Source organism: Microcaecilia unicolor, chromosome 3 (genome assembly GCF_901765095.1).
Source record: "Microcaecilia unicolor chromosome 3, aMicUni1.1, whole genome shotgun sequence".
Taxonomy (NCBI): domain Eukaryota; kingdom Metazoa; phylum Chordata; class Amphibia; order Gymnophiona; family Siphonopidae; genus Microcaecilia; species Microcaecilia unicolor.
This window is the reverse complement of record NC_044033.1, coordinates 526,830,820-526,844,558: the sequence shown is the minus strand read 5'-3', so window position 1 is coordinate 526,844,558 and position 13,739 is coordinate 526,830,820. Positions and strand designations below refer to the sequence as shown.

The following is a 13,739-nucleotide window of genomic DNA, read 5'->3' as shown; positions in this document are numbered from 1 at the left end:
CCCTGTTTATGAGTAACATAGTAGATGACGGCAGAAAAAGACCTGCACGGTCCATCCAGTCTGCCTAACAAGATAAACTCACATGTGCTACTTTTTGTGTATACCCTACTTTGATTTGTACCTGTGCTCTTCTGCCCAGCACTATCCCCGCTCCCAACCACCGGCTCTGGCACAGACCGTATAAGTATGCCCAGCACTATCCCCGCCTCCCAACCACCAGTCCCACCTCCCACCACCGGCTCTGGCACAGACCGCATACGTCTGCCCAGCACTGCCTCCCACCACTGGCTCTAGAACAGACCGTATAAGTCTGCCCAGCACTATCCCCGCCTCCCAACCACCAGACCCGCCTCCCACCACTGGCTCTGGCACAGACCGTATAAGTCTGCCCAGCACTATCCCCGCCTCCCAACCACCAGTCCCGCCTCCCACCACTGGCTCTGGCACAGACCGTATAAGTCTGCCCAGCACTATCCCCGCCTCCCAACCACCAGTCCCACCTCCCACCACCGGCTCTGGCACAGACCGCATAAGTCTGCCCAGCACTGCCTCCCACCACTGGCTCTAGCACAGACCGTATAAGTCTGCCCAGCACTATCCCCGCCTCCCAACCACCAGCCCCGCCTCCCACCACTGGCTCTGGCACAGACCGTATATGTTTGCCCAGCACTATCCCCGCCTCCCAACCACCAGTCCCGCCTCCCACCACCGGCTCTGGCACAGACCGCATAAGTCTGCCCAGCACTGCCTCCCACCACTGGCTCTAGCACAGACCGTATAAGTCTGCCCAGCACTATCCCCGCCTCCCAACCACAAGTCCCGCCTCCCACCACCGGCTCTGGCACAGACCGTATAAGTCTGCCCAGCACTATCCCCGCCTCCCAACCACCAGTCCCGCCTCCCACTACTGGCTCTGGCACAGACCGTATAAGTCTGCCCAGCACTATCCCCGCCTCCCAACCACCAGTCCCACCTCCCACCACCGGCTCTGGCACAGACCGCATAAGTCTGCCCAGCACTGCCTCCCACCACTGGCTCTAGCACAGACCGTATAAGTCTGCCCAGCACTATCCCCGCCTCCCAACCACCAGCCCCGCCTCCCACAGCTGGCTTTGGCACAGACCGTATAAGTCTGCCCAGCACTGCCTCCCACCACTGGCTCTGGCACAGACCGTATGTCTGCCCAGCACTATCCCCGCCTCCCAACCACCAGTCCCGCCTCCCACCACCGGCTCTGGCACAGACCGCATAAGTCTGCCCAGCACTGCCTCCCACCACTGGCTCTAGCACAGACCGTATAAGTCTGCCCAGCACTATCCCCGCCTCCCAACCACCAGTCCCGCCTCCCACCACCGGCTCTGGCACAGACCGCATAAGTCTGCCCAGCACTGCCTCCCACCACTGGCTCTGGCACAGACCGCATAAGTCTGCCCTGCACTGTCTCCCACCACTGGCTCTGGCACAGACCGTATAAGTCTGCCCAGCACTATCCCCGCCTCCCAACCACCAGTCCCGCCTCCCACCACCGGCTCTGGCACAGACCGCATAAGTCTGCCCAGCACTGCCTCCCACCACTGGCTCTGGCACAGACCGCATAAGTCTGCCCTGCACTGCCTCCCACCACTGGCTCTGGCACAGACCGTATAAGTCTGCCCAGCACTATCCCCGCCTCCCAACCACCAGTCCCGCCTCCCACCACTGGCTCTGGCACAGACCGTATAAGTCTGCCCAGCACTATCCCCGCCTCCCAACCACCAGTCCCGCCTCCCACCACCGGCTCTGGCACAGACCGCATAAGTCTGCCCTGCACTGCCTCCCACCACTGGCTCTGGCACAGACCGTATAAGTCTGCCCAGCACTATCCCCGCCTCCCAACCACCAGTCCCGCCTCCCACCACTGGCTCTGGCACAGACCGTATAAGTCTGCCCAGCACTATCCCCGCCTCCCAACCACCAGTCCCGCCTCCCACCACCGGCTCTGGCACAGACCGCATAAGTCTGCCCAGCACCATCTCCACCTCCCGCCACCGGTTCTGCCACCCAATCTTGGCTAAGTTCCTTAGGATCCATTCCTAAAAAATCAATTAAAAAAACAAAACATACACACATACACAGAACTGCTAATCTAGGCATTACTTTTTTCTCCCAGCACTGGGTGGAAAAGAATTTAGAATATCTCTGGTGCAAACCCAAACTTTTTTTTATGAAGTTTTATTAAAACAGAAAGGTTTGTATTGTTAATTCTATATCTATATGTATTTGATTCTCTTTCAGAGGCAGTATCTCAGTCCTATGTGGAAAAAGTACCCCCCCAACCCCCCATTTTCCCTATTATGTCACACTGAATAGTTTCTGATACATAAACAACACGTAATATTAGATGAAGGGAACCTGAGTAAAAATATAGCACAGTTTTTATATTATTACACCATTTAAGGAACAAACAGGAGAAATTAGTTACCGGATCATTTTCTTTCCTTCAGTCCTAAAAGATCAGTCAAGACTTGTGGGTAATGCCCATCTACCAGCAGGTGGAAACAGAAGAGCAGAGCCCTGCCATAAGAACCAAGTGCGGCAGCCCCTTGAACAGCATATAAAGTAGAGGAAAAATCTCCTGTCTCTTTGACAGACCAGCAAGCAATCCACGAATGTAAATTCCCTATTACTTTTTTTTATTTTAATCCCCATGTCTGTAAACTGGATAGAGATATGAGAGAGAGAGGGGGGAGGGGGAAAGAAATACATACAATTACAACCCTATTGGAATTTATCTAAAATTGACTCCTGATGGTTACTGAACCTTATGACCTTAGTTTTGGTCATGTTTAACTTTAATAAATGCAAAAGTGCCAGAAGGACACCACACACACAGCTACGAGAATGGTATGGGATCTACGTTACAAGACGTTTGAGGAGAGACTTGCTGACCTGAACATGTATACCCTGGAGGAAAGGAGAAACAGGGGTGATATGATACAGACATCATTTGAAAGGTATTAATCCGCAAACGAACCTTTTCCATAGATGGGAAGGCGGTAGAACTAGAGGACATGAAATGAGATTGAAGGGGGGCAGACTCAAGAAAAATGTCAAAATATGGACCCCCTGACCCTCAACTCAAAGGCACAGAAATCTCATTCACGTCCTTATGAGAGTCCACATCTCTGTTTTAGGCAGACTGCTCTGCTCCCGGCAGTAGAGGAATTGAATAGTATGGGTGAGGTTGCGCTGATTTCATCAAATATGCCTGGCAGCGCTATAGAAATGCTAAGTAGTAGTAAGTAGTAGTAGTAGTAGCAAAAGAAACTCCAGGGAAAAAGGAGTAGACATGACCTCAGGAGCAAAAATTGAAGAGATGAGTGGACCCAGACCCCATGGAAACTAGTTAAGGTAAAGGGATGTGTGACCGAAATGCAACTGATAGTGAAAGCGGAGCTGAGAACCGAGTCGGTGGTTCCAATATGGCCACCGCTCAGTCGCACTGAGGGGAAAACACCACAGAGCCTGCCAAAATATCTCCCCATGGCTTCTCAGGCAAGTCCTAACTCCGCTCAGTCCTAGCATAGGGTCAGAAGGGAAACCCAAAACTGCTCCCAAGCATAAGGAACACTTTCCCAAAAGTTGCTCATCTGCCCCCACAATGGGGAAAGCATTTAGATAATTCTGATGGTGCAGAAAAGAAAGATTTACAGAGGCAGGCAGAGTCTCAAAACACCGTTAATTTTTTCACGGAGAGAGTAGTGGATGCTTGGAATGCCCTCCCGCGGGAGGTGGTGGAGAGGAAAACGGTAACGGAATTCAAACACGCGTGGGATAAACATAAAGGAATCCTCCTCAGAAGGAAGGGATCCCCAGAAGCTTAGCCGGTGGTGGGAGGCAGGGCAGACTTATACGGTCTGTGCCAGAGCCAGTGGTGGGAGGCAGGGATACTGCTGAGCAGACTTATACGGTCTGTGCCAGAGCCGGTGGTGGGAGGCGGGACTGGTGGTTGGGAGGCGGGGATAGTGCTGGGCAGACTTATACGGTCTGTGCCAGAGCCAGTAGTGGGAGCCGGGGCTGGTGGTTGGGAGGCAGGGATAGTGCTGGGCAGACTTATACAGTCTGTGCCAGAGCCGGTGGTGGGAGGCGGGGCAGACTTATACGGTCTGTGCCCTGAAAAAGACAGGCACAAATCAAGGTAAGGTATACACAAAAAATGGCACATGTGAGTTTATCTTGTTGGGCAGACTGGGTGGACCGTGCAGGTCTTTTTCTGCCATCATCTACTAAGTTACTATGTTACAGGGGCGTATCTGCGTGGGGCCATAGGGGCCTGGGCCCCCGCAGATTTCGCCCTGGACCCCCCTACCACAGACCCTCTCCACCTCCCCCGCCCGCCACCAACCCGTCGCCGATCTTTGCTGGAGGGGGACCCCAAGCCCCCGCCAGCCGAAGTCCTCTCTTCCGTGCAGGATGCAAGTTTCAACGCTTCCTGTTCTTCTGAGTCTGACGTCCTGCACGTACAACGTGCAGAACGTCAGACTCAGAATTTGGAATTCAGTCTGACGTCCTGCGCGTTGTACGTGCAGGACGTCAGACTCAGAAGAACAGGAAGCGTTGCAACTTGCAGCGGCGCAGCCTGCATGGAAGAGAGGACCTCGGCTGGCGGGGGGTTGGGGTCCCCCGCCAGCAAAGGTAAGTGACAGCAGGGGAGAGGGTGTCATTGGTGGCGAGGGGGGGGTCCGGAAATGGCAGGGGGGGGATCGGTGGCGCCGGGGGGGGGGGGCTAAAATGTGCCCCCTCCCTCTGGCTCTGGCCCCCCCTACCGCCCGAGTCCAGATAAGCCCCTGCTATGTTACAAGGTGTTCCGCAGGCCTTTTGCTGATAAGACAGTTCAGGATGCTCCGCAGTAAAAATAAATGAGTCAAAATCTAGGAATGGATGGGTGGTAGTCCCCAAACAATTTATTTATTTATTTTGAGGCAGGAGATTAAGGAGCAGTAAATGATAGGGGCAGGGGAGGGACCTGGCACTCCCTATAGCATAGCCAGGGCTTAAAAATAAACTCCCAGCTCAGCTGGACCAATAATTTACAGCAGCAACACGAGCCAGCAATCAGTTTCAGAGCTGCACAGTCCATCAATCCCTCCAATTCCAAGCCTCCGGCTCTTCGCTCTATCTATCTGCTTCTCACCTCAGTCACTACACTTACACCTGTCACACCGCAATCACTACCTATGGCCCCTGTCCACATCCTCTTCCTTGCCCTGTCCCTTCCTAATCTTTTTCCTCTTCCCTTACAGCCGTCCACCGCTGGAACTCATTGCCCACCTGTGTTCCTTCCCGTCCTGCCCGCTACGGCAATACCCTATTCACCCCCATCCCTCACTACTACTACTACTACTACTACTATTTAGCATTTCTATAGCGCTACAAGGCTTACGCAGCGCTGCACAAACATAGAAGAAAGACAGTCCCTGCTCAAAGAGCTTACAATCTAATAGACAAAAAATAAATAAAGTAAGCAAATCAAATCAATTAATGTGAACGGGAAGGAAGAGAGGAGGGTAGGTGGAGGCGAGTGGTTACAAGTGGTTACGAGTCAAAAGCAATGTTAAAGAGGTGGGCTTTCAGTCTAGATTTAAAGGTGGCCAAGGATGGGGCAAGACGTAGGGGCTCAGGAAGTTTATTCCAGGCGTAGGGTGCAGCGAGACAGAAGGCGCGAAGTCTGGAGTTGGCAGTAGTGGAGAAGGGAACAGATAAGAAGGATTTATCCATGGAGCGGAGTGCACGGGAAGGGGTGTAGGGAAGGACGAGTGTGGAGAGATACTGGGGAGCAGCAGAGTGAGTACATTTATAGGTTAGTAGAAGAAGTTTGAACAGGATGCGAAAACGGATAGGGAGCCAGTGAAGGGTCTTCAGGAGAGGGGTAGTATGAGTAAAGTGACCCTGGCGGAAGATGAGACGGGCAGCAGAGTTTTGAACCGACTGGAGAGGGGAGAGGTGACTAAGTGGGAGGCCAGCAAAAAGTAGATTGCAGTAGTCTAAACGAGAGGTGACAAGGGTGTGGATGAGGGTTTTGGTAGAGTGCTCGGAAAGAAAGGGGCGGATTTTACGGATGTTGTAAAGAAAGAAACGACAGGTCTTGGCAATCTGCTGGATATGAGCAGAGAAGGAGAGAGAAGAGTCAAAGATGACCCCAAGGTTTCGAGCTGAGGAGACAGGGAGAATGAGAGAGCCATCAACAGAAATAGAAAACGGGGGGAGCGGGGAGGTGGGTTTGGGGGGGAAAATGAGAAGCTCGGTTTTGGTCATATTTAATTTCAGGTGGCGTTGAGACATCCAGACAGCAATGTCAGACAAGCACGCTGAAACTTTGGTTTGGATGCAAGGTGAGATATCAGGAGTAGAAAGGTAGATTTGGGAGTCATCAGCATAGAGATGGTAGGAAAAGCCATGGGATGAGATTAATGAACCAAGGGAAGAAGTGTAGATAGAAAAGAGGAGGGGACCAAGAACAGAACCCTGAGGTACGCCGACAGGCAGAGGGATAGAAGTAGAAGAGGATCCACCAGAGTGAACACTAAAGGTGCGGAGGGAGAGGTAGGAAGAGAACCAGGAAAGGACAGTGCCCTGGAATCCAAGTGAGGACAGGGTATCGAGAAGTATGCTATGATCGACAGTGTCAAAAGCAGCGGAAAGATCAAGAAGAATGAGGATGGAATATTGACCTCTGGATTTAGCCAGTAATAGGTCATTGGAGACTTTAGTAAGCGCAGTTTCGGTTGAGTGGAGAGGGCGAAAACCAGATTGTAGTGGGTCCCCCTCCTCCTTCCTAGCCCTTAATCTCCAACACCTCCTTCCTACCATTAACCCTTCACCATTCCTCCTAAGTGCACCCCGTCTTCGTCGCCTTCGTCGCCCGACCTCCGCCACCCTCCTCCGCACTCTCTTGCTCCTCCTCTTGCTATCCGCAGCAGACATTAATCCTAATCCAGGCCCCCCTCACCTATCCTCCTCCTATCCATGCAAACGATTCCGTGATGTCTCCAACCTCGTCTCTATTCCCCTCCTCCCCACCTCTTCCCTCCCCTTCTCATGCGCCTTGTGGAATGCCCACTCGATCTGCAACAAACTGCCCTTCACCCACGATCTCTTCATCTCTCGTTCTCTCCAACTGCTCGCCCTAACTGAAACCTGGCTCTCCCCTGACGACTCTGCCTCAGTCGCGGCCCTTTGTCATGGAGGTTATCTCTTCTCCCACACTCCCCGCCCAGATGGCCGCGATGGAGGCGTCGGGCTACTTCTCTCACCCTCCTGTAATTTCCAACCCCTCCTCCTACCGCAGTCTCACTGCTTCTCGTCCTTTGAAGCTCACTCCATCCGGCTATTCTACCCATTACCACTCAGAGTTGCAGTCATCTACCGCCCCCCTGATAAGCCCCTCTCTTCATTCCTTACTGACTTCGACGCCTGGCTCACCGCCTTTCTTGATCCCGCATCTCCATCCCTCATTCTTGGTGATTTTAACATTCACGTTGACAACCCATCCAACTCCTACGCTTCTAAATTCCTCACTCTGATATCCTCCTTTAACCTCCGACTATGCTCTACCACCCCTACTCACCGTGATGGCCATTGTCTCGACCTCGTTCTCTTCTCTTCCTGCTCACCTTCCAATTTCTGCACCTCAGTCCTTCCTATTTCAGATCATCACCTAATCACCCTCACTCTTCATCACCCTCCCCCTCAACCTCGCCCAACTATAACCACTGCCTTCAGGAATCTCCAAGCTGTCGACCCCCCTACCCTATCCTCTCACATCTCCACTCTCTTCCCTTCCATCTCGTCTTCTGAATCTGTCGACACGGCTGTCTCTACCTACAATGAAATTCTCTCCACTGCTATGGATACCCTAGCACCATCTGTCTCTCGCCCCACTAAGCGCATTAATCCTCAGCCCTGGTTAACCCCTTGCATCCGTTACCTTCGCTCCTGCACCTGCTCTGCTGAACGACTCTGGAGGAAATCTCGCACCCTGTCACACTTCACCCATTTCAAATTCATGCTATCCTCCTTCCAGTCCTCCCTATTCCTTGCCAAACAGAAATATTATTCTCAATTAACCAATTCTCTTGGCTCCAACCCTCGTCGCCTCTTCGCCACCCTCAACTCCCTACTTAAAGTACCCTCCGCTCCCACCCACCCCCTCTCTCTCTCCTCAAACACTAGCTGACTACTTCCGCGATAAAGTGCAGAAGATAAACCTTGAATTCACTTCCAAGCCTTCTCCTCCCTGTGACTTCTTAACCCACTCCCTCAACCAACCTAACCTGGCCTCCTTCTCCTCCTTCCCTGAGATCACCGAAGAGGAAACTGCTCGCCTTCTTTCTTCCTCTAAGTGCACCACCTGTTCCTCTGATCCCATTCCCACCAATCTGCTTACCAACATCTCTCCTACAGTTAACCCCTCAATCTGTCACATCCTCAACCTCTCTCTCTCCACTGCCACTGTCCCTGACACCTTCAAGCACGCTGTAGTCATACCACTTCTCAAAAAACCCTCACTTGACCCCACCTGTCCCTCCAACTACCGCCCCATCTCTCTTCTACCCTTCCTCTCCAAATTACTTGAACGTGCTGTCCACAGCCGCTGCCTTGACTTCCTCTCCTCTCAGGCCGTCCTCGACCCGCTTCAATCCGGCTTTCGCCCACTACACTCAACAGAAACAGCACTCTCTAAAGTCTGCAATGACCTATTCTTTGCCAAATCCAAAGGTCACTATTCCATCCTCATCCTCCTCGACCTATCTGCCGCCTTTGACACCGTCAATCATAATTTACTTCTTGACACACTGTCCTCATTTGGGTTCCAGGGCTCCGTCCTCACCTGGTTCTCCTCGTATCTTTCCCAACGCACCTTCAGAGTATTTTCTAATGGCTCTTCTTCCACCCCCGTCCCGCTCTCTGTTGGGGTCCCTCAAGGATCTGTCCTTGGACCGCTTCTTTTCTCGATATACACCTCTTCCCTGGGCTCGTTGATCTCATCACATGGTTTCCAGTACCATCTCTATGCTGATGATACCCAGCTTTACCTCTCCACTCCCGACATCACAGTTAAAACCCAGGTCAAAGTTTCGGCCTGCCTTTCAGACATCGCTGCCTGGATGTCCAACTGGCATCTGAAACTGAACATGGCAAAGACTGAGCTCCTTGTTTTTCCACCCAAACCCTCTTCTCCTCTTCCCCCACTTTCTGTCTCTGTTGACAACGCCCTCATCCTCCCCATCTCTTCAGCCCGCAATCTCGGAGTCATTTTTGACTCCTCCCTCTCCTTCTCTGCCCATATCCAGCAGACAGCTAAGACCTGTCGCTTCTTCCTCTATAATATTAGCAAAATTCGCCCATTCCTCTCTGAACAGACCACCCGAACCCTCGTGCACTCGCTCGTTACCTCTCGTCTTGACTACTGCAACCTTCTCCTCGCTGGCCTCCCGCTTAGCCACCTATCCCCCCTTCAATCTGTCCAAAATTCCGCCGCACGTCTTATCTACCGCGTGAACCGATACTCTCATATCACCCCTCTCCTCAAGTCGCTTCACTGGCTCCCGATCCGCTACCGTATACAGTTCAAGCTTCTCCTATTGACCTTCAAGTGCACTCAATCTGCAGCCCCCCATTACCTCTCTACCCTCCTCTCCCCATATGTTCCCACCCGTAACCTCCGCTCTCAGGACAAATCACTCCTTTCTGTACCCTTCTCCACCACCGCTAACTCCAGACTCCGCCCCTTCTGCCTCACATCACCTTATGCCTGGAACAGACTTCCTGAGGCCATACGCCATGCGCCCTCCCTGCCCATTTTCAAGTCCTTACTCAAGGCCCATCTCTTCTCCCTTGCTTTTGGTGCCTAACCACCTTCCCATTCCTGATACCTACACTGACTACATAGTTTTTACCTTTAGATTGTAAGCTCTCTTGAGCAGGGACTGTCCTTCCCCATGTTTAAACTTGTACAGCGCTGCGTAACCCTGGCAGCGCTATAGAAATGCTAAGTAGTAGTAGTAGTAGTAGTACCACCTGCTGGAGATAGAGAGACTACTGACAAGAAGCTGTTGCATGCTGTTCTCTCCATTGCCACCTGCTGGTAGATGGGCATAATGCACAAGTCTGGACTGGTCTACTGGGATGCTGTAATTCTTCTAGGATATAAATGTCACAAATAAATAAATAAACAAACTGCCTTCACAGCTTTTCACAAGCTTGTCCAAGGCAGGGTGTGCAGGGTATACAATTTACTGACAGATTTCAAGGTACTACTGGTTTGCTATATATTTCAAATCAGCAGCCAAATTCTGTTTGCTACAATCTTATTGTTAAGGAGGGCCCAGGAAATTTTTTTTTAGAGCTAAATATAATACTCACCAAACATGCTATACTTCTGGAACAGCAAATCATTATCATCACTTCTGCTAATTTTAAATAGGAGTTTGCACACATTCAGAAGATTCTTTCCGCTCACTTTAAGCTGCAAAAACAAGAAACCAGATCAAACTTAAGGTGACTTAATAGACTTGTATACACAACAGACTCATATAACAGTAAAGCTAAGCGATATTTTCTTGCTTTTAGATTTGAATTGTCCGGTATTTCTTTCAGATTTTAATTTTAATTTGTATTTTTTTAAAAGAGAATTGTACTTGTTTTCTATCTGCAAACAAACATAGCTTGGCTTTGTGAGCCTACATTTTGGTTTGCACACAAAACAGTCCAGGCGAGTTGCTTGTTGCTTGGAGATAAATAAAAAGCATTAAAGCTGAACACACTGCTTAGAGCTGGTCTGTGTAAACATTTTTATGTAAACCACAACATCAAATAGAGGTGTGGAGTCTATATGTCAACCCTCCCTCTCCTAAAAAATCCAACAAAGATTAAATCCTACAGTATTTGTGTTCAGAGCTCTAACAAGATAATAAAAAAGCTTCAGTTGGCCAACACTGAAGTTTGAGCACTATTTGAGTATTTGTGCTGACCAGACTTTGCAGCTCATATGACCCTGGGCAAGTCACTTAACCCGCCGCTGTCCCAAGTACAACTGTAGTACAATATACTACTTAGATTGTGAGCCCACTAGGGACAGACCCAGTACATAAGTAATGCCACACTGGGAAAAGACCAAGGGTCAATCGAGCCCAGCATCCTGTCCACGACAGCGGCCAATCCAGGCCAAGGGCACCTGGCAAGCTTCCCAAACGTACAAACATTCTATACATGTTATTCCTGGAATTGTGGATGTTTCCCAAGTCCATTTAGTAGCGGTTTATGGACTTGTCCTTTAGGAAACCGTCTAACCCCCTTTTAAACTCTGCCAAGCTAACCGCCTTCACCACGTTCTCCGGCAACAAATTCCAGAGTTTAATTATGCGTTGAGTGAAGAAAACTTTTCTCCGATTTGTTTTAAATTTGCCACACTGAACACAATACTCCAGGTGGGGCCTCACCAACGACTTGTACAGGGGCATCAACACTTCCTTTCTTCTGCTGATCACACCTCTCTCTATACAGCCTAGCAGCCTTCTCGCTACGGCCACCGCCTTGTCACACTGTTTCGTCGCCTTCAGATCCTTGGATACTATCACCCCAAGATCCCTCTCCCCCTCAGTACCTATCAGACTCTCCCCGCCTAACACATAAGGCTCTCGTGGGTTTCTACTCCCTAAATGCATCACTTTGCATTTCTTCGCATTGAATTTTAATTGCCAAACCTTAGACCATTCTTCTAGCTTCCTCAGATCCCTTTTCATGCTTTCCACTCCCTCCCGGGTGTCCACTCTGTTGCAAATCTTAGTATCATCCGCAAATAGGCAAACTTTACCTTCTAACCCTTCGGCAATGTCACTCACACCGATCCCTGAGGCACTCCACTACTCACTTTTCCCTCCTCCGAGCGAACTCCATTTACCACCACCCTCTGTCGTCTGTCCGTCAACCAGTTCCTAATCCAGTTCACCACTTCGGGACCTATCTTCAGCCCATCTAGTTTATTTAAGAGCCACCTGTGGGGAACCGTGTCAAAAGCTTTGCTAAAATCTAAGTAGATTACGTCTATAGCACGTCGATGATTCAATTCTCCAGTTACCCAATCAAAGAATTCAATGAGATTCGTTTGGCACGATTTCCCTCTGGTAAAACCACGTTGTCTCGGATCTTGCAACTTATTGGCTTCTAGGAAATTCACTATCCTTTCCTTCAGCATGGCTTCCATTACTTTTCCAATAACCGAAGTGAGGCTTACCGGCCTGTAGTTTCCAGCTTCTTCCTTATCACCAAATAGTAAAGACAATTCGGGGTATATGTGGAGGAGTTCATATTTGTTGGTCTTTGTGGTATGCCTTATTAAAGAGATGGGTCTTCAATAGTTTGTGGAAGCTAGTTCGTAGATCGATTTTAAGTTGCATGGCAGCACGTTCCAGAATTGTGTGCTCAAGTAGGAAAAGGTTGATGCGTGCATTAGTTTGTATTTTAGTCCTTTGCATTTGGGGATTTTAGCAAAGCCCTTGACAAGGTTCAGCATAGACATCTAATAAATAAACTGAGTGTCCTCGCTATGGGCTCTAAAGTGACTGCTTGGGTTAGGAACTGGTTGAGTGGAAGGCAAAAGAGGGTAGTGGTAAGCGGTGCTCATTCTGAGGGAAAGGATTTTACCAGTGGTTTGCCACAAGGTTTGGTTCTTCTGCCGCTTCTTTTTAACTTTCTAAGTCTAAGTGCTTTGAAAATACACTTCATAGTTAATCAGCAGGCAAGGGATATTTTTCTCATGGTAAATTTTTAAGTTGTCCACATTTTCTTTGCATTTCTGTACCAACAATTTTCTGTTCGGAAGAAATGGAAAAGCAATAAATAAACTAAAGATCATTAATTCTGATGGCAACAAATTCATAGTGTTATTTATATTATATAACTGGTGCATTCAGTAGGCAACAAATAGTAATAACATACTGACATTAAAATCATATCAACAAAGTACGTTAAGTGGGTAGTTATCAATGTGGGCTACTGTTAATGTTATTTTATTACTAACTACCCTGTTTCCCCGAAAATAAGACAGTGTCTTATATTAATTTTTGCTCCCAAAGATGTGCTAGGTCTTTCAACACCACCTCCAACCAGTCCTGCTTGTTTCGAAGCTCCGCCCACGCCCCTCCCACGGAGCTGCAGATTCCCCCGTCCCTTCGATTTCACACACCCCCCCCCCCCCGCGTTACTGACCCCTTGCCCCCGGTGACGTTTGTTTTGTTTGAGCAGCGCAAGGAACTGAGTGAGTGACACAGCGCGAGGAGCGGGAGGGCGGAACAGCGCGAGCAACTTTGTTCTGATCAGCTGTGCTCCGAGGGCAGGGCTAGTGAGTGGAGGGCGGAGCTATTTACGAAGCCAAACACTTCAGGGCTTCAGGCTTCACTGCAACGCTGGCGGCTTCAGAACGTTGGATGTGCTTTTTATTAGGTAGGATTATTTCATCTTTGGGTTGCAGCAAAAAAAATTAAGGTTTCTGTGTCCATGTCCCATCGGGGCCAAACAAAAACTTTGCTAGGTCTTACTTTCGGGGGAGGCCTTATATTTAGCAATTCAGCAAAACCTCTACTAGGTCTTATTTTCAGGGGATGTCTTATTTTCGGGGAAACACGGTAGTAAAAAAGGCTCGTTTCTGTCAGAAATGAAACGTGCACTAGCAAGGTTTTCCTCAGAGTGTATGTTTGAGA

At 49.8% G+C, this 13,739-nt stretch overlaps 1 protein-coding gene across 2 annotated transcripts in view; it reads right to left on the bottom strand.

The window, feature by feature from the left end:
• Window positions 1–13,739, bottom strand: part of ARMC2 (armadillo repeat containing 2) — a 179,302-nt gene that overhangs the window by 50,618 nt on the left and 114,945 nt on the right. For both annotated transcript variants that reach the window (XM_030199186.1, XM_030199187.1), the window contains exon 9: window positions 10,405–10,507. In XM_030199186.1, the coding sequence (XP_030055046.1) occupies window positions 10,405–10,507 (103 nt within the window). The remainder of the gene's footprint in view (window positions 1–10,404; window positions 10,508–13,739) is intronic.